The sequence below is a fragment of the Phymastichus coffea genome, unplaced genomic scaffold (genome assembly GCF_024137745.1).
Source record: "Phymastichus coffea isolate CEN01 unplaced genomic scaffold, Cenicafe_Pcof_1.1 PCOF00043, whole genome shotgun sequence".
Taxonomy (NCBI): domain Eukaryota; kingdom Metazoa; phylum Arthropoda; class Insecta; order Hymenoptera; family Eulophidae; genus Phymastichus; species Phymastichus coffea.
In genome coordinates this window covers 334,047-354,353 of record NW_026706854.1, presented here as the reverse complement: position 1 = coordinate 354,353, position 20,307 = coordinate 334,047, and the positions used below count along the sequence as shown (strand labels likewise).

The 20,307-nt window shown below is 40.9% G+C and overlaps 1 protein-coding gene across 1 annotated transcript in view; it reads left to right on the top strand.

Annotated features, from left to right (window-relative positions):
• The window catches only part of LOC131664220 (headcase protein), a 46,827-nt gene extending 27,142 nt beyond the window's left edge, over positions 1 to 19,685 (top strand). The window contains exons 3-5 of the mRNA XM_058935141.1: positions 6,185 to 6,373; positions 6,471 to 6,668; positions 7,086 to 19,685. Coding sequence (XP_058791124.1) covers positions 6,185 to 6,373; positions 6,471 to 6,668; positions 7,086 to 7,259 — 561 coding nt within the window. The 3' untranslated portion in view covers positions 7,260 to 19,685. The remainder of the gene's footprint in view (positions 1 to 6,184; positions 6,374 to 6,470; positions 6,669 to 7,085) is intronic.
• The last annotated feature ends 622 nt before the right edge of the window (positions 19,686 to 20,307 follow it).

The following is a 20,307-nucleotide window of genomic DNA, read 5'->3' as shown; positions in this document are numbered from 1 at the left end:
CCCGAGGGCAGCGAGTTGGCTGTTCTCTCTCTCTCTCTCTCTCTCTCTCTCTCTCTCTCTCTCTCTCTCTCTCTTCAGTTCTCGTCTGCACGCGGTGATATACAGCCCCAGGATAATATCGTGTGACAGCTCTCTCGCTGAAGCGTGGGCTGCTAGACAGGGAGTGCCTCGTTTGCCGACTTCTCGCGTGCATTTTCTTTTCTGCCCAGCATAAGTAGAATACGGGAGCTTCTATACATACAATAGAGCCGCGTGGTTCACTAAACTAACACACTTACTAAAGTTTCACGCGCGACAAGTGATATAATTTTCAACGATCGCGCTATCCCGCTCGGAATCATATGTACATAGTTGAGCGAGCCAATGAATAAAGCGTGGGACGAGGACCGCGTGCAAATAATCTTCAACGGAGAGCTTAAGTAGCTATAGGCCAAAGGCTTCGGGACTTCCGCAAAGGGGTTGCGCAAAAATTTCTCGCCTAGATATTTATTAGGCCTAGAGCGTCGTCACGCGATGCGCCTGTGCAGTGGTAGGAGAAGGGGGGGGGGGGGGGGGTTAATTTACCGTCACGTGAGAGAGATCTGCGATCGCGCAGGCTAACTTTTGAACGGTTGAGTTTGTATACGCGCGAAAGAGAGAGAAACGGGGGGGGGGGGGGAAGAGCCAGACAATCGTTAAAGTTAAAGACGCGAAGGCGGCGCAGAGGCGCTGCTAGAGGCGACGACGATAACTCGCTTGGGCCAATTGCGTGTGCGACGACGAGGCGACACTGGTGCTGCCGGGCTTTACGAGTCGCCAACCTGCGCGTCCGCCTCGCTAAATATCTTCCGCGACGCTAAGATGCGCGGCTGACTATACTCGGCTATCTCCACTGCAATTTCAAATGATCGACCGAGAGCTACGACTGCGAAAAGGTATTTTTCGTTGCGCAACGCGGTAGCGTTGTATCGGACTAATAACTGCCAAAGAACAAAAAAAAAACGTTACAAGTAGCGTGCGATAAAACCACGTTGCAGGACCGCGCCGCGGAGTCAGTCTAAGCCATTAATTATTTTTCCAATTTAACGGCTGCTGCGACGCGAAGAAATACGCTCGGTCTGCTGCGGCGAGCACGCCAACAATAGCGATATATACGTGAACGTACGTGCGCGCGCTATGACTGGAATACCAATAACGCATATCGGACGGTCATCGGCTTCTCCCGCCGTGTCCGCCGATTAAATTCCCGGAGTCGCGCGGATTGCGATCTGCCTCGCGACTATGCGTCTATTCGCTCTCTCTCTCTCTCTCCCTCTCTCGGTGTTTTTGTTTACCTACGCTAAAAGCAGCTTTTGGCTTGACTCCAACTTGGCTTCGAGACTTTTCGTTGCATAATATCAGTCGGAGATTATTCAACTTGTGAGTAACAGAGATCATTATTCGACGCGAGGCTGTGCGATAGGGAGACGCGAGGTTTTTTTTCGTTTTTTTTTTCTTTTGCGAATGACGGAGAGAAGCCGCAGACCGCGAGTAAAAATATCATTTCAAGGACCAACTGTGCCACTCCTTCGGCGTTATTTTTTTTTACACGTTCCAACGCTGTGCTCCTGCTCGCTCGACAGTGTTATCGTGCGCGAGCTGATTCATCGCGTTCTAATCGCGTTTTCCTCTTTGTTTCTGATAGGCTTACGAGTCTAAATCGATTAATTCTGTCTGTTCGAAGGTGCGTATTACCGAAGAACTTACGCGTTAAGCGAAGGTTATTTATTCGTACGACCCCTTCATTTAGAAATTACGCGAACAAAAAAATTGCATAATTTCGAAAAAAAAAAGAAATGAGAAAGGATTGTTTGAGACATGCTTGTTACGCGCTCGAGTGGCTTCTTTCGCGCGTTTACAATGAGCGCGGAGCGCTGCGTATGCTTTGAAATTCAATGGACGCGACACTTTTTTTCTCCTGTCGTTCGCCCAGGTTATGCAAAAGTTTTCGATTGTTCGAGACAGGTGGGCTGGCCGACCGCTTGCTCCATTGTGCGATGTCTCTGCTGCTTGCAGAAATTAATTTCTTCGTAATTAACGCTCCTTTTCCGCCACAACTGAAAGAAAAAGAAAACGTCGGGGAGAATGGCAAATAACGAATAGAAAGTCGCAATCTTCTTTAATATTCGGAATAAGAACGGTCGGATTGGATTTGATTCCTTTGCCCTATTATAATCAGTCGTCGAATTTGAGTCTGGTGATTACAATCTCTGGTCGCAAATTATTTGTATTATACGAAGAAGCGGATGATTACATTGTCCATTTCTATTCGAGAAGAAACAAAAAATAAATTAAAGTTTAGTATGTGTCAATGAGCGAAGAAAGAAAAAAGTAGATCTATAACAAAGGTTGTTCATGAAAGTGCGTGACTCACGATGGTAATATAATTGAAGCGCACGCATCCGATGGAAATCTTAAACGGCGCTCGATTAAAAGCCCATATTTATTGACTACCCGTCGTGCGCACGCGACCAATCCTCGCTTATTACTCATAATTTTCGCCTAGAGAGAAATTTAATGAAATCTCAGGGATTATTTTTTTTTTCCAGCGCGATTTCTTTTTTCTACAGCCCTTCATGGACATTAATGAGTCGCTCGTTAGTCACGCTCTCCCCCTACTCGTCGGAAATGAGAAAATGCAGATTTACGGCGTGTCGTGTATAAATCGTAGTCGTAGCGTGCATGTTGCTGTGCTTTTTTAAGAGAGCAAGAGAGATCTTGATATCTGGCAAGTGCAGACGATCGGAGCAATTAGGGCGATTGCTTGTGGCGTTTTCACAATTTCCTTGAAAGCTTGCTGCTGCCCAAGACGTTTTCTTCTTCTCCCTCGAGGAGCAACAGTGTAGTTGCCTTCGAGACTGGCGTTTGTCGTACTAACGGCCTGCGATTTCGACGGATCCGACATTGAAATAGAGATGTCATGCCCTTCGCTAAACTTTTAATGTTTTTTTTTAATAAGATTAACGACTGTCTAGACCGATGTCGATAAATTAGCTTATTTTGTTTTAATGGGATATCGGCGCAGAGCTGAAAAGGAAACGAAGGTAAATCTCAAGTATTGATATTTTCTAATTGAATAAAAAGTCTTTGCGGAAATAAAAATTAATTTTTATTTGAAAGGTACGTTGAAATGTTTCCTAATTCGTATGTCACAAAAACCAATCGCGACCGTGCACTGCCAGCTTTGTCGAAAGAGCTTTCTCATAAAAAATGTATCGACAAATCAGTCGCGATAAGATTTCCAACGCGTCGAGGCACGGTACAAAGAGAGAGAGAGAGAGAGAGAGAGAGAGAGAGAGAGAGAGAGAGAGAGAGAGAGAGAGAGAGAAGGTTCGCGAACAAAGAAGAAGCCTACCGAAAGGGGAAGGAAATCCAAGGGATGCGCGTCGTCGCATTCGTAAAAGGGGGGCAAGTTATAGCGCAAACGCGGATACGCGTTCGATGAGGTTTTAGCTCGCACCTTACAGCACCCCTCTCAGAGTGCCATTAGCGTCTTTTTCTTCCTTTCTGTCCTGGCGCGTGATTTATAACGCGACTTGAAATTCAGGCCTTTGTGACAAAAACGTAACTCTGCGCGCAACGAGTAAATAACAGCGACGACGACGGTCCAGGCTAATCTCAGACCGAGGGTACACACACAAAGCGGGAGAGCGGCGTCGAAATTAAAAGCTGCCTCGGCGAACAGTAGGTAATGAGCCTCGCGAGCAAACACGCACAAGACGTTTCTTTTTTTGCTTAACTTTTGTTATTACTGCTGCTAAGAGGGATGGAGGCTTTAATCAACTGACCGTGGTGGGCTCGAGGAAGAAACAATCTCTAGCGCAGCAATCCGAAAATCCGACTACGGATAAAAGCCTTTTCACTTTGAGAGACTGAGAGGCAGATAAGAGCTTCTTTCTTCCTCGTCCCTTCGCAGCGATCAGCCGAGCGTCTTCTAATCGGGACACCCTTTTTCGCTTTTTCCTCCTAGCTCCCTTCCAGATACCGGAGTTGGCAGTTGGCTTGGGATACCTTTTCTTCCCTTTGCTCGGCATTTTTAATTTTAATATCGTAAATGGCCCTATTAGCGCAAATTCAGCTAGTTTTAGCTTCAAAATTAGATGGAAATCGGTTTGATCATTTTTAAACGCGCCAATTTCGCTGTGACGAAATTCATTCCACTTCTGGGCGTTCAGCTTAATGTGTGAAATTGAATTAAACCCGTTTATACGCTCAATTTGAAGTGGTACACACGCACTTGAGCATCTTCAACATTTTACCTTGCACATTCGCTAAGACCGAAAATCTTTGCGGTACGCTGTACTTCTTTAAATAGTACGCGTCCCAAGCTTCGAATCCCAATAATTGGTCTTCCGAGATAAAAACAAAAACTTACTTTCGCTTTCATCCTTGCAAAATAAGTCGAAAAAGTGACGACTACGGTTTATCAATAACTTGGCATCTATATTCTCTGAACGATCAGTCGTTCCACCGGCAGTAAGCGAGCTTATAGATTTCCAATGGAAAATAGTGCATTACAGTGAGACGCAACTTGGAAGTTTGCGCTCACTTGGCCGTGAGGCTATAAAGTCAGTAGTATCGCGGTCTTGAGCGATTCAGAAAACTTTCTTTTTTTTCTCTTCTTTTCCCTATATACAATCATTGTCGATCGTTCCGCAGGACGAATTTGTTGCACTTTTATGCTTCTTCTCTCTCCCCTCTAGCAGCAAACCGCATCTTCCAGTTTACGACGCGCTCGACCCTTTTTCCCATTCCCGAGGTAGCAGCAGCGTCGTAAAGCCTCGCTCGATCGTTCAATGGAATTTGATTCGGCAGCTGTACCATATGCGCTAACCTATCTGCCTTACTCTATATATATCTGCCTATCGGAAAAATTTTACCTGCGCTCTTTATGTTTCGTTTTTCTTTCTATTTTCATATAAGAATTATGGAATTCCAAACATCCTAGCCGCTTCATCGCTTACAATATATAAATAATACTAGTCTGAGTATTCGCAAAATTTATACGCCATTATGATTTGAACGTGAGATGAGTGACCTTTCCTATATCCGCATGATGAAATGAATAAGAGGAAAGTTTAAAAGTTACGGCTATTGCTCGTATCCTCGGGGCCTCTTGTGCGTTTCATAATTTTTCATAAAAGTTGGCTTTTCCTGGTTTTCTTCATAATGCGAGGAAAAACGTATTTCAAAAGAGCCCACGCAGGAAAAAATTATTCTGTCGCTTTGCGACTTTCACCGATAGTACACGGATATGTCGTCGTAAATCTTGAAAGTCGATAGCCAATTTTCACCATATTCCGTTCTCGAATCCAATCAGTTGATCAACGATAACGACCAACACTGCCGAGTCAATTTCCCTTCGAAGCCAAAGAAATAAAAAAAAAAAAGGGAAAACCCTTTTGGCAGCGAGTTTAAGCTCACCGAGCACGCGCCGGCTGTTTACCCGGGGGTCCGGGCGCGTCAGATTTCGCATGCAAAGCCAGCGGCAGCTGCGTAACAAAAACTCAGCGTCGTCGTCACCGTCGTCGTAGTCGCCTCTACGTTTTTCGCGCTTTCCTTCCGTTCCTTTGTCTGGCTCCCCCACGGACTCTTCCGCTCTTATTGCAGCCTCGAGCTGTTTAATTTCGGCTCGTATAATATTTTTCTCTCTCTCTCTCTCTCTCTCGCGCGCTTTTTTTCGTCGTCGTAAAAAAATGCAGCGCGTATGCGCACACTGAAACGCTACAGTGGCGCGATATTAAATTGGCAGGTGAAAGCGTAGGCGGCTGACTATATTTATGAGAGTTGTAAACGTCCAACGATGATATTCTCTCTCGCTCGACGTATTAACGAGCACAAGCCGTTATGTGCGTCGGTGTCGCTTTTGTTGACATCCAGTCTTGTACACGCGCCCATGGCTATATTATGCAAGTAGAGAATCGCATATACGACGGACGAGGCGTTATTAGCTATACGGACAAATTCCAATGGGCAAATGCATAGCTCGAGTGTCGCACAACGCGCCACTTATCGTCACGAGCGATCGTCCGAAAAGTACAAGTCGTTGTTTGCGCGACAGTGCGGCACCTCCACATGGACGGTAGAGCGCAACGCGATATTGCGGCACGTGTGCGTTTATCGGCGGAGAGTAAACGTTTTGGGTATTTTGCCCGGTTCGTTGCAGATGGAGGACGAGGGCAATCACGGCAACGACGACACCAGATGCTTCATCCTGTCGACCCTGGCGGCACTTCATTGGTCAAGGGTTTCGTGCGTCCTCTGCCGTGCCACAATGCTAGTCTTCGACCGATATCCCCTCGTCGATGGCACGTTCTTCCTCTCGCCTAGGCAACACTCGACTGCTTGCGCCGAGGTGAATTTTCAGTTACCACTAAAAAGAAACAAGTAAACAAATAATAAACGTGCACGCGGAAGGATAAACGTACTCGTGTTTGTCTGTCTACTGGCAGGTAAAAGTGGAGGGCCGCACGCAGTTCTTGTCGGCCGTTTGCATGTGTTGCCTGGAGGGTAGTGGTAATAATGGGATTGGTGCCCCGGTGCGCTGCCGCTCCTGCACTCAGCTCTGGGACGGCTCGAGTCTCGTACTTGGCACCATGTACAGCTACGATATCTTCGCCGCTATGCCCTGCTGCGCCGAGCGTCTCACCGTGAGTATCTTCATACATATTTGCATGTGTTTCGTCGTTTGCTGCGTACACTCTTCTGTTTTCGTTGCTGTTGTCTCTAGAGTGATTGATGTGCAGCGCGCAAAACGATTCGCTCTCGGCGTAGTTTATTTATTTTCCCGGGGGTGCTTTAAATTCGTGCATTCTCGGCGCTTATCCATAGCAAATAAGCTTATTTTCTTGTAATTCTTGTGTTTTCACGCTGGAATTGAGAGTTCATCATGATATAAAATACGTGCGATCATACTCGGCGAGTCGTGCCGATGATAAAGAGGGTTTTACAAAGAAAAATTATCGATGTGTAAATATATAAAAACAATAAATAATAATAATAACAATAAACGAGATCAAACGAGAGTCAATTGGCATGGTTTTTTTGTTTGCTTGCAATGTCAACAGTGCAACAGCTGCCACAAGCCACTGATCTATCCGCACCAGCGGCTGAACTTCTACTCGGACTACAGCCGGGTGTTCGCGTGTCCACACTGTCGAGCGGTGGACGCACATTTCGTCAAGCCACTATCCTCCTGCTTTACTCGCGAACACTTCCAGCTCTACAGTCCTTGGCCCTAACAACTAGGCAAGTTGACTGCTATTGCCAATGGCAACAGCAGCAGCAGCAACAGTAGCAGCAGCAATAGTAGCACTGTCACCACTTCGGCGGCGGCCACACCAGCGAACTTTTCTTCCAGCCCCTTGATGGTTCTACTCCGTGCGAGTCTACGCTAAGAACGCGAAGTTTTCACGACGGCCCTTCTGTGAAGAGAACGAGAGAGTGTGTGTGTGCGCGCGCGCGCGTGTGTGTGTGTGTGTGTGTGAGAGAGAGAGAGAGAGGAGAGTGAGAGAGAGAAAGAAAAAGATGCGAATGAGAATGAGAGTGAATTGTTCAAGCTCCTCGCTAAGTATTGAAAATTGTTATTCAAAAAGCAAAAAAGCTCTCGTTTCTTCTGATTTTTTTCTCGCCGAACTCTAGATAGCCAATTTAATTAGACGTTTAGTTGACGACGCGCTACTATATACCACAACATTATTGTTATGTTATGTATGCTTTGGATTTCTTTTCTTCTCTTATATAACTCGTGGAAAGAAATGAAAATCGAAACGATGTACATGTAATATTCGATTAGAATGCGGAATTGCCTCTTTGGCGAAGAAGAAGGAAAAAAAATTAATTGTTTTTTTTTCTTTCAATTAGTCTGATTTTCTACGTATCTTTCATTTGATTTGATTCTTCGAGGCGAGGAGCTGCGTAAGGTCGTATGCCGCGTACCTGGCAAACGTGTGCATGCGTTGCGTGTGAGTGTAATGCGAGTGACGAAGAAAGAAACGAAAGAAGAAAAAGCAAATCTACCTTGAAGTTTTTAGGATGAAGAAAAAACTAATGAAGAGTACTATTGTTTGTTACTTAGATAATCGATGAACGTTGTTTTTTTTACATTTTATTAGTTTATACGTTTAGGCGGCCATGTTGTTTTGTTTAAGGATCTGCAAACCCGCGTGCGATTGAACTAAGTTTTCATACACACACGTTGACGATTTTTGCCATTTCATTTTGATTATCCGTCCCGATCGCGCTCGACTCTTCCTTTTCACTCTGGTGAGCGTTTCACGCGAATATAATCCCCCCTTCGAAGAAGTAAACCAAAATACAAAATGGAGAGCTATGCGCGCACGAGAAAGTACAAAAGACGCGCTGTGAAACTCGAGCAGGTAGAAAGAGAGGAGTCGAACGCGAGTCATAGCGCTGGGGCGTGGATAAAGCAAAAATACCTGAGGCAAGCAAATTTTAAAAAGAGAAGATGAAAGAAAAAAAGTAAGAATCTAGAAGTAAAGGAACAAAAAAATGAAAAAAACAAAAAAAGCAAATAAAAGAAAACCATTAATATCTCTGTTGGCGATGCTGGTCGTTGCTGTCCAACCAATAGCGACCGTCCCACTAGCACCAAGACCACACCACCACTCGATCGTCGTGGTTCGTGTCGAGTACCTTCTTATGTTACTTCGCTATATTCGCTTTTACCTTTCTGTGAGTGCGAGTGTATCGTGTATAAACATACACACACGGTGCGTGCTGCGAACGTCTCTGCCGAGGGTTTGTTTAACAGACAAAAAACAATATCGCCTTTTTTTCTCCGCGAGCGCAGACACGCGAGGAAGCGAGCCTTTTTTCAATTGCTCTACAGTGCATTTCAATGACGAACTTTAGAGAGTGCGCAGTTTGCGAGAGCTGTTCATATTCTCAGAGTGCCAAACGCGCGATCTTCCGCAAATTTTCCTCCAGGCCGATTTTTCCGCCTCGGAAATTCGTTGGAAGGAAAAGTTGTGGCTTCGTTTTTTTTGAAAATACACCACGGTAATGTTCTTTATTTCCGCTCCAAACGAATACACCACGGAAGATCACTACAGTCGAAGAGATTTTCACGTGGATACCAATTAGTAAATAAATACAGCAAATGACAAGAAAGACAAAGCAGCGGTGTTACAAGTGTTGGTGAAAGAACAGGGACTCCGGTCAGAATGAAAGCGAAGTGAAGCAAACTGCAATGAGCACTCTCGAGTTTGATCAGGCGGAAGGGTAAAGCTATATAAAACGATACTTTGATCTAGAAAACGGGCTAAGTGAGTAAGAGATAGGGAGAAAGAAGGCAAGGAAATGAAGAAAGAAATAAGTCGCGTTAATGGGTTTATGTCGATGGGGAGGGCGAGAGAAAAGAGAACAGTTAAGTTAAGAATGAAAGCAATTTTAAGGATCTAAGCGTATATAAGAGACGTATAAGTGTGTTAAGGTTTTTGCGCGAGCGCGACTCGATATATCTGGTATATAGGGTCGAATCCAGCTCGAGTTTCCTTCTTTTTTATGTCTTAAAGTATATAAGAGAAGTAACGGTAAGTCTCCGATTTTCTATTTCAAGTGTATTTAAAAACATAAAAAAAATACGAAAAAATACGAAGTGTTTCGATCGATGTGCTGTAATAAGGTTTTTTCTTGCATAAGTAGATAGGTTATAACCACTTTTTTAATTCCAACGAATAAAAATTTATTGTGTAATGGTTTTTTACGAAAGTCTCGTCTGCGTGCGCCACGTAGGCGGGATAGGACTATTATATAGAAATTTTGTATTGATGTTTTTTCGAGAGATTTATATGGCTATGCATGAAGAAAACAAGACGAGGCGGCGAGTGATCGGTACGTATGTCTCATCGCGGACGTGCAGTTGTGACTTTCATGCCTTTTCGTGAAATGGAAATTGGTCCGACAATCGAAAGAGTTGTTTTCTGCCGTCGTGAGAAACTCGATGGTCGTCCTTACCGATTGCTCGCCCAACTTTTCGCGCTGCGATGCTTTACGATCAGATCGCGCGCGGAGGCTCACAGAAAACAAAGATATATATATATATATATATGTATATATATATATATATATGTATGCCGTGCAGCTTGATCTTTCGAATATATTCTAGAGATGCGGAGGTTGGATAAGGATTGTGGATAAGAGTTTTTCGTGGTTGAACTATATGGATATAGTTTAGAATAGAATGGTTCTTTTTATCATTGAAAACTTACGGATACGGAGGGAAAGCTCAATAGTAAAATACCTTGATGGCAGACAGAAAAATTGAAAGGCAGAGAAATACAAAGAAACATTTCGGCATTGCCAGCTCTCCAAAAACTAAATAAGTTAAAAGAATCTGACATAGCACGACGTTGAACGTTTGGCAAATTGGACTGTCGGTATATCGGAGCGATAAACAAGACAAAGGCTACATCCGTGTCATATATATAAAAATATATATAATAATATAATAGACAAGTTCATTTAATTCAAAATTTTTTAGTTTCTTTAAGATAAATAAAAAAAATATATCTATACATATTATATCAAATATTATATTGTAAAACTAGTGACGTGCTCAGCCGTGCGAGTACTCGGCCAACCTGACACTCAGTTAAAAAAGACCGTTTCTATTATTGTCAATGTGTAATTTAGAAGCATATATAGAATTGTATATCGATAGGCGTTAAGGTTTTTTCAGCTGTGGTAGACAACTATAGGTAAAAACACATTTGGCGAGACAAGAAGGGAGAGGCAAAGTTAAAGAGCGAAGCGCGCGCAAGCCTCTCTCTTCTGATATCTCTCTAACTTTTTCTGACGGCCGCGACGTGGCGCGTACGATTAGCGATCGAGCGAAAGAAGCGTTTTTATGTATATGCGTGCATGTTCTCTGAGAATACATTGGACGTTACGTTAGGATAGGCGCGCGCGTGCGTGCGATGCGGCGCGCATTGCAACCAGTCTCGCTTATCGTTTGTTGACTTTTCCAAGCGCCTATTATAGCGAGCCCAGGTATACGAGCAGACGGTGATATGTTCAATGTGATCGCGGCGTGAGAGACTTCCCCTCTTGATGCGCGCGTCGACGCGACGTCCAGTTAAATCTTTCTTTTTCTTTTTTTTTTACATTACGATGATGATGATGATGATGATGATGATGATGATGATGATTATAATGATATACAGAGTTGTTCGTCGAGTGTGTGAATGCGCAGAGAGTGAGTCGATAAAATACTTCTCTGTCCGCATATATTATATTTCGTATAGGTTATCGATTTTTAATAGACACACTGGTTTTTCGTTGTTTCTTAGTCAAATTGCCTGTTTTACTTATCCCCGTTATCGTATTTCTATCCAGTTACGGAGGGTTAACGGACAGCTAAACGGACACAAAAAATAATGACGAGACGAAAGATTACATAGATAATTTAATAAAGGACTTACGAGGAAATGTGGAAAGGACATAAAAACAAAATAGTAACGATAAATAATGTAGAGGCGAGTCATAATATAAATCCTCCGCTGTTTTTTCGCAATTAAGTAGGCAAAATATTATTAGGTTGAAAAAAGCAAAGGAAATGAACAAATTTTCCACCTACGCGCGGCTCTGCATCCCCCGAGTGTGGCGCGTTTGTACGATACGTATGTACATTGACCGTTGTTACATGACGTGGTTTTTTAGCAAAATTTTGTGCGCTACTGGAGAGCGATATCTCTTTTCGTTATGTTTTTACTTTATATAAATTATTATTTGCTTTTTTCTTTTCTTTCTCGAATCAGTCGATCGGCCAGAGCAACACCAACTTTACGCCTTACCTGCGCACTGTAATGCCAAGGACGCGACGTCGGTGAATCCTGCGCGTGTGTAAACTCAAGTTTCACCGATGCCGACTTCTTGTGCAAAGCGCTTCGAGGTGGCGAGTGCGCACTGAAAAATAATACACATGCATACAATTTATCAGCACACACACATACGCGCAGCGCGCGCGTACACCGGCTGTCTTTCACACTGCGGTCGAAGGAGTCGAGTTCCCAGTCGGCAATGAAGTCATTATTTTATTTTTATGCGAAGACTGGCTTGACTGACGGTGATGATGTACATATATCCGTAGATAGACAGGGGGCCTATGGCAAAGGGACAAGAGAGTTTAATTTCTCTTTTTCTTGTTTTTCACTTTGCTCCCTGCTGTCTGGATTTTCAACAATTTTTTTTTTATTTCATTCTTCACGATTCTTTTTTTTTTTCTTAATTTAGTATCTGCGTAGCGTTCGTACTTTTAGTGAATATTATCCTTACATTAACCGTTGCTGTCGATTTGCCTTCTTCATCTATTTTTTCTTGTTTTATATTTTTGATTTTTGCCACGCTCGTAACTTTAATTCTGTTTTTCACGCAAGAAAATGATAGAAAAAAATAATGCAAAAACAAAAAAATGCTATCGCACATCTTTATACCCAACCTTTTCTTTTATAGTTACTCGTAATAATATTTAACTGCAATTTTAATAAAGTGACAAACTTTAAATCAATTATTTCTTTGTGTTTTGTTTCTTATTTTCTTACCTTATTTTTTCTTTATAAGTAAGTTTTATTTGTTTTTTTACAGTCAGACAGTTTTGTTTCGCTTGTGCCAGGAAGTTTTTGACCTGGGAGCTCGACTGATTATAGTAATTTTGTTTTATCAAAATGCGTTGGCTATAAGGTACAAATGTACATAAAAAATAGGAATAAAGGGAGATATGTTATAATGCAATATTCGCGATTGACTCGCGCTTCCGCGAGTAGCTCCGTTTCAGGGATAATATTGTCTTTTAATGAAGTCGACCGAGCTGAAACAAGTACCTTGTCACGCTTAATTTGCAGAGCGATCGGCAACTTGAACCGAACTGCCAGCCGAGATTTATTCGCTGGATTGGTTATTATGATTTGAAAGAAGCACAGCTTTCACCGTGAAACGAATGGATGAGCTGACTGTAATGATTTTTGATGAAGAGCGCTCGAAGAAGAATGAGAAAAGAACTTGATCCTTTCTAAATTGAACTTGGTCTGCGTGTGACAAAGTACTAATGGGAAAAGCAGGTCGAGCGTGCTAGTCTTCTCAAGTTGTTTCGCCCCGCAGGTCGAGCCGTACAGCCGCAGGGAAACCGCGAACGAATGAAAGGAGTCAGATCCAGGACGAGCAAGCTATAAATTCGCGTGTGACTGTAAAAAAGCAAACAAGCTTCGCCCGCTTTACATACGTTATAGTTCGCAAGATAAATCACGCTATTAGAATATTTATACCTTTCATCGAAAGAACTTATCACGTACGTCGGATCTAAAAAGAGCTGTATATGCATTTAGTAGTTGCCGGCCTGAACGATATAATATATATTCTCGATATTTAAAAAAACACGGCGTAATGGTAAGCCCCAATTATAAAGATAATCTGTATATCGCAAAACGTTATTTCGGTGAGAGAGTTAAAAGATCGAGAAACTAAATAGCTCGACCGTAACGCCAATCATGTAACATACATACGTGTAACGCGGGACTCCTATTTTCGTTCTCTTTCCAACTATACAAGTATATACATATAATGCAAACGTGTGCGTGTCTTGAATGCATGTACCGCTATCGATGTTTCTCGCGCTAATCGTATAAACGCAGTACATATGTGTGTGTCCGTCGCTGTCTGTCTATATATTCGTTTTTCGTTTCTCGATGTTGGTGTTTATTATATAAATCGTAAGAGTGAAAGGTCGCGCCCACGTCTCTTCTCGACCCCTTCCCCTTTCCTTTTTCCTATTATCATTGTGCTTGTCTAGTTGTATCGTGTTTTATATCCTATATTTGCATGCGACAGTGAGCGTTCAATCGGTAAGATAATACTCGAGATACAATCCTCAAGCGCAGAGCTTTGAAGTCAAGTAACGCGGACTATAAATTCATTTTTAAAAATACTCTTTTTCGATTCGTAGAAGAACGAACATTCGTATAGTAGCTTTAATTAGTTAGTGATGAATTCGATTTGTCCGTAGGGGCATGTCAATTCGGCTGTGTTTTCATAAGCAAGATAAAAACGCGTGGGAAGCATCAATGTATTAACATGGGGGGGGGGGGGGGGACTTGAAAAAACAACTATTTGGTAAGGTTCGCGAAAAGAATAAAAAAATCGTATAATTTTCTACCCTATTTTTTTATCGATTGGTGTCGTGTTTTCTAAAAAAAAAAAAGAATTAATCCTAGTCTAGTATTTAAAGATAAAAGACTCGATTGGAAGCAACAAAATTGGACGTTGAATTCGAATGAGAAAAAAAAAATTTGATCTCGGACAAGGGGTAAAAGAAAAAGAAAAGCTCGAGTAGCAGAGCGGCAACTAAAACTTGACTCGCACTGAGAGAGTACCGTTAAGTCGCAATGTTGTTATCCATTATCCTACAGGCACACGTACGTATGTAGCTGCATTTCTCGCGTAGGCGTAGTAATCCCAGTTGATATAGGCACGTGTTGGCGTCGGAAGAAGAGGCGCGTTGATAAGGACCTATTTAAATAAAGGCTATTAGAAGTAGAAAGATAAGGGCTTTTGATTTGTTTTGGAGAGCAAACCGATCGGACGGCAGGCACGTATAAATGGCAAGCGATCCACATTAACAAACACACAATGCTGGTAGTGCGGACCAAAGGCGCGACAAAAAAAAAACATAAAAGAGAGGACCAACCAGGCATAGTAAGACAGGAAGTTGCCGAGCGATCGGTTAGTATGCGTAAGTCGAGTGAGTACAGGTGCGAGTGCGTTCGTCTGTGCATGTGTGTGCAGCGTCTGTGTGAACAATCCTTGATTGGCTACGTGGTATTCGAAAGCGATACGTTTACATTTATAAGGAGAGCGAGCGCTCGCGCGCGTCTCGTGTACGAGGGCCTCGATTTTTTTTTCATTGACAAAGCAATCGGCATCTCGCAAGATGCCCAAATCCTTGACATCCTCCCTTGTAATCCACTCACACCACCCTCCTTCTTCGCGGCAACGATAACGAATTTGCATTTTAATCGGAGTATATATCGACAAATAGAGCGCTTCTCCGCCTCCTATCAGGTGCTGAGGGCGTTTTTTCCGCGCGGAGAGTCGTAGACTGCGCGGATCCCATATATACATACATATGTAACATGTATACAAGTACGCGTTTTTTCCTTTTTTCATAAAAACGAAAAAAAAAATCAATCTCGATGTACGTCTTTTATAACCGTATAATGATTATCGATATAGGAAGAAACACGTTTTTTATATCTTAGCTCGTAACGTAAAAATAGTTGGATAGGCTATTGACAATTTTTACGCCTCGTTGTATTCCCGTGTGCGCGCAACTGATAACTTTTCACCAAAATAATGCAATTGCAATAATTAATTAAAAAGAAAAAAACGACGATCGCGCAAATCTCGTTGAGAGACAAAAAGACGTCGATTTGATCGAATCGGTAAATCGATTGTTAGTTTAAAAAGGAAAAAAATAAACAGAAATTCACAAGTAGACTGATCGTTCGATAATTGAAAAAATAAATATTTCGCATCGACAATTTTTATTAGTCGTCGAGCGAATAAAATTAAAAAATAAACAAGTAATAATAATAAACTCCTTAAAATGCTCCTTATTCACGTAACGTATTTATATTTATAATGAGTGTCTTTACTAATCAGCAGTCATTTTTACAAGAGCGGTTCGCCATGGAATGCATAAGTATAAGATGTCATATACGTGTTGTGCGCATGGTAAGAGAGAGAGAGAGACACGAAAATAAGGGCTTGGTACGCGCTTTTTTCTCCACTTTGTCGATTGATTGTCCCTCCCTTGATCAGTCCCACACCCACCCCGCTGCTGCCGCTTTACAATAAGTAGTTCGCGCTGCTTCGATAACACAAAATATCTGTAGCATATTATATAGAAAAATGTATCGAGTCGTTTCTTCACAAAAAATGCAAGCCCCCCGAGGAGGATTCGTTTGCTCAGGTTTTTTTCCCTTCTCTTTCGCAAAGAAAAAGAAAAAAAAAACACGAAGAAGCACGGTCGATCGCAAGGATACGAATAACAAGGTACCTTAATTTAATTGGCAGACGTCTCGAGTACTCTAAGCAAACGCAAACCTCTTGGAGGGCGTGCATTTTGATCGAGGCATCGGTGGACCTTTTTTGGAGGCGATGTCGTTTCGAAACCTCGCGTTCGGCTAGGTCGTGCTACCTCATTATTACAATTTTTATATCAACGAGCAATTTGTCTGCTTTTCGTATCTCCATTTGTCTACCGAACGCCAAATAAAGAATGAGAAAAAAACGGGAGAGCGCCGAGGTTTCCAAACGGGTATACGCACGAGGTGGCCGAGTGTCTTCCATTACCTCCCCCTTAAGAGTACAAATTTTAAGATAAAATAATGGAAAAAAAAGAAGAAAAAATGAAGGAAAAAAGATACTATATCGCGAAAAAAAGATAAATAAATGTAGTGACGACAAAGACGATGGAGGATAAATGTGCTGAGAAGTTGCTAATATTATTGGAAAGAAGTGAGCGAAAAGGTGAGATACAGAGAGACAGGAGATAGAGTAGTGTAATATGAGATACAATGAATAACTATTTAACGATGTTTTCTTCTCGTGTAAGAATTATTGTCATTATTATCATTATTATGATTATAATTATTATGATTATTACGATTTATTACTATTATTAATGTGAAACTGTTTTATACGAAATATAAAGTGAGATGAAAAGAAATTTACAGATTATTGAAAATATTATACGCGCATATATACCTAAACAAAAATTAGTAATAATAGTAAAAGGGCGAAGGTATTATCTCAAATTAAGAATGGCACCGCATTACAATATGAATATAAAAAGAAACAAAAAAGGAAGGTTTTGAAAAAAGTATATTATTAAACATCTATATATCTACGGTGGTTCGCGCCTAAGATTTTTTCGGGATAAACCTCATTTTGATGAATTCGTGAGTTGTTGATGCAAAAGTCGTCATTTGAAATTTTCGTCGCAAATTCATGACATGCAACTTCACATACGTTCTCTACTGCCAATTTTCGACTGATAAACTATTGTAAAGTTATAGCACTAATTCAGAGTACGTGATAGTAAGGAAAAGTTCAAAATGAAAAAAAAGTTAATTGAATAACAGATTCTAGCGACAAGTTCTACGAATTTTTGACGAGGCAGTTGGCAATCTCACGAATTTGCATAACTCGTATGCAACTAGTAACGAAACAAAACAAAGCATGTACGCTTTAGAGAACTAAGCTATGTATATATAAATATTTACGCGTAACGGAAATAGTTATATTAACGAGAACCCACTTTGATAAAAAGAATAAAAAACTTATATCAATTAAACGTTCCCAAAAAAAAAACATTTCATGTTATGCAATAAATTTTATGATAGTCGATACTGTGGCGAAAACAATAACGACAGAAGCAAGTACATGATGTAGGAAAGGAAACAAAGCCTAAATGAATTTTTTCAAATGCAACCGTGCCGTTTATCCGTGCGATCGAACGCGGAAAGTAACAAAATAGACTGCCAAACATAAGACTTCAAAGACGAAAAAAGAAAAGTCGTAATCTCGTATAATGAACATTTTTCGAAAATGGATTTATGGCAAGCAATTTTTTAAAGATTTTTGAGCAATTTTTCATAGACTGATTGAATACCACAGGCTGAATTCGAGCACAGCATCGCAAAACCATCAGACCTTAAATTAAAAGAAAAAAAACGATACGTTGTGCGGATTTGAATAATTTTGTCGTGTCAATTTGAGACTCTACTCGTCTGGCGATCGGATATAATTCATAAGTTAAGCGTAAATTCAGAATTTCCGATTTCTGCGATGTTCCATACTCGAATATTCAAGAATTGCTTGATCATTCGAGTATCCTGGTTGAGAATCGAACATCGTACGAATCGTCAATTCGATGAAAAAACAAAAATGATATTTATCTAGGCACGTAAGTCTTTATGTAACCAACGTGAAAAATTATATTTTGTACGAAAAATGTTAAATCGAAAAAAAAAAAATGTGTGTGAAACTTTTGAAGCTCTGATCGCGAGACGAGACTCCGTATGAGGCAAAACGCGTACATGGGAAATTGATCGATATTCGCGTGCACAGAAACATTGGCAATATTATCTAAATGGATGGTTTTGTTGCTCGTGCGCTTAAAGAGAAGCCGACATATATACCACATCACTAAAGTCCGATATTCCGTGTGTTGAAAACCTGATAATTTTCCCGTTCTCCATTGTTCCAGTGTAACAAAGCTCATTGGAGCTCGAAAATAATCAACTATCGAGCGAATAAAAAATAAGCGAATGGCAGCGAACAAACGAGGGTGGAGAGAAGAGGCTTGAAAGCATTGATCATGCCCATAAGACTTGTGTGTGTACGCCTAACAATTGAAAAAATAATTTTTTTTGCACTCAACAAAATATACGATAGCGTGAAGCGACAAAGAAAAAACTACGTGTATATGCGTGTAGAACGGGGAGGGGGGTGACAAAAATGACATAAGAAGAAAAAAATAAACATACAAATACAAAACATACTAATTACTTGTAACTGCTAATTCTAACGATTCGCTATGATAATTAAACTACGACTACCTACTATTCGCTATGATACCTATCGTTAGTAGCTAAGAGTTGATGTTTACAATTTGACAGTTCGTCTCGTGTAATCGTAATTGCACTTTATCTGTTTGGTTGGCTTGATGGGCGAGAGTCTAATTCGGGTTATTAGATACTACGCTGTACCTTTTGCTGGCGGGCTCAAATTATCGATAAGCACCGCGCAATGAAATGAACAAATTGAAAGATTGAAAAAATTATTCCGATTCGCATTTTAGTGAGGAAACAAATGAGAGACAAAAGGACAATTCGATTTTGTCGCTAATAGCTTATCGTTAAATTCGCCTGTCGGCGGCTTGGATGGGAAGAGAAGGAAGTTGACAACGCGCTAGTGCGGTTTCAAGTCAAGATTTCGATTGAGGTTTCGCGGAACAGAGGTTTCTTAATCTTCGCATCCACGTTTCTTTCTTTTATTCCACGACGTCGGTTCGCCGCTTCACAATTTCAACGGTTTTTTTTGGTCTCATCCATGCGGAATTACATGTTCACCTCCTCAGATGATATATGCGAACGATATAAAATTAATGGCATTTGTAGTTGCGGGCGAGCGTGTCGTCGATGGATGAAAAGAACAATGAACAAGCGACTTAACTGTAAACTTAGTTGGCTTATTATTTATCTCGTGATATAGTTTCTAATTGTAATAGTTTTTATCATTGATTTTACGCTTTTGAGTTTGTCACAGTGAGTATCAAATAGTGCGTGCGAGAGATTGAGAAAGAGTGTAAGACATAGGATCGAGCTTGATACCGCTTTTTGTATGTTTACTATTGGATAACTGACACACTCTTACATTATAGAGATATTATTAAAAAAATTACGCAAAAATAAAACTACTGTGTAATGCAGAAATATAGAAACGATGATTAAAATGATCACTGTGCTGTAATGAACAAAAATAACGAGTATGATGATTTTAAGGAAAGTATACATAATAATAAACATTTTTATAACCGCCTACGTCGTATTATGACACTGGGCCAAGTGAAATGAAAGATAAAAGTATACTGAAAGAAAAGATTGACTGCAATGTCGTTCTCTTTATTTCATACCGCAAAACTTACGGTCCCAATCCTTGAATCATCCATTACATCGATTATCGTGCTCCTGTTACATTATTATTATTATTTTCATTTTTGTTATATTATTATATTATTTTCATTCTTATTTTCGTGATTGAACGAGCAAACGCAAAAGAAGAATTTTGCACTCGAAGCGGAGAAGAGAAAGCTTGCTGATTACAAATCGACTGATTCGCTAACGAGGCCGCTGCTGTCAAGCTAGAATAGTAAGGAGTCGCGTGTCCAGCTCGCCATTACGCTGTTGAAATACTTATTTTTCGTCGTTATTTATTACAAAAATATCCAGTTAAACTTACAAGGTAGTCTTGTTTGCTCCATTTTTTAACATTTATATTAGATGCAGTCAAAAATCCTATTCAAATATTCGTAGAAACTTGACAATTATATTATATCTTATCAAGCTTGCAAAATATTTCGTAATAAGCCAAAATGTAATTTTTAACTTTTGCTCAAACTTCTGTACTATTGTAATAAATACAACATTTTTTGTTTTTTATGTGCTTGCTGTTTAACAATTTAACATTAGAATATTTTTCCTTTAACTC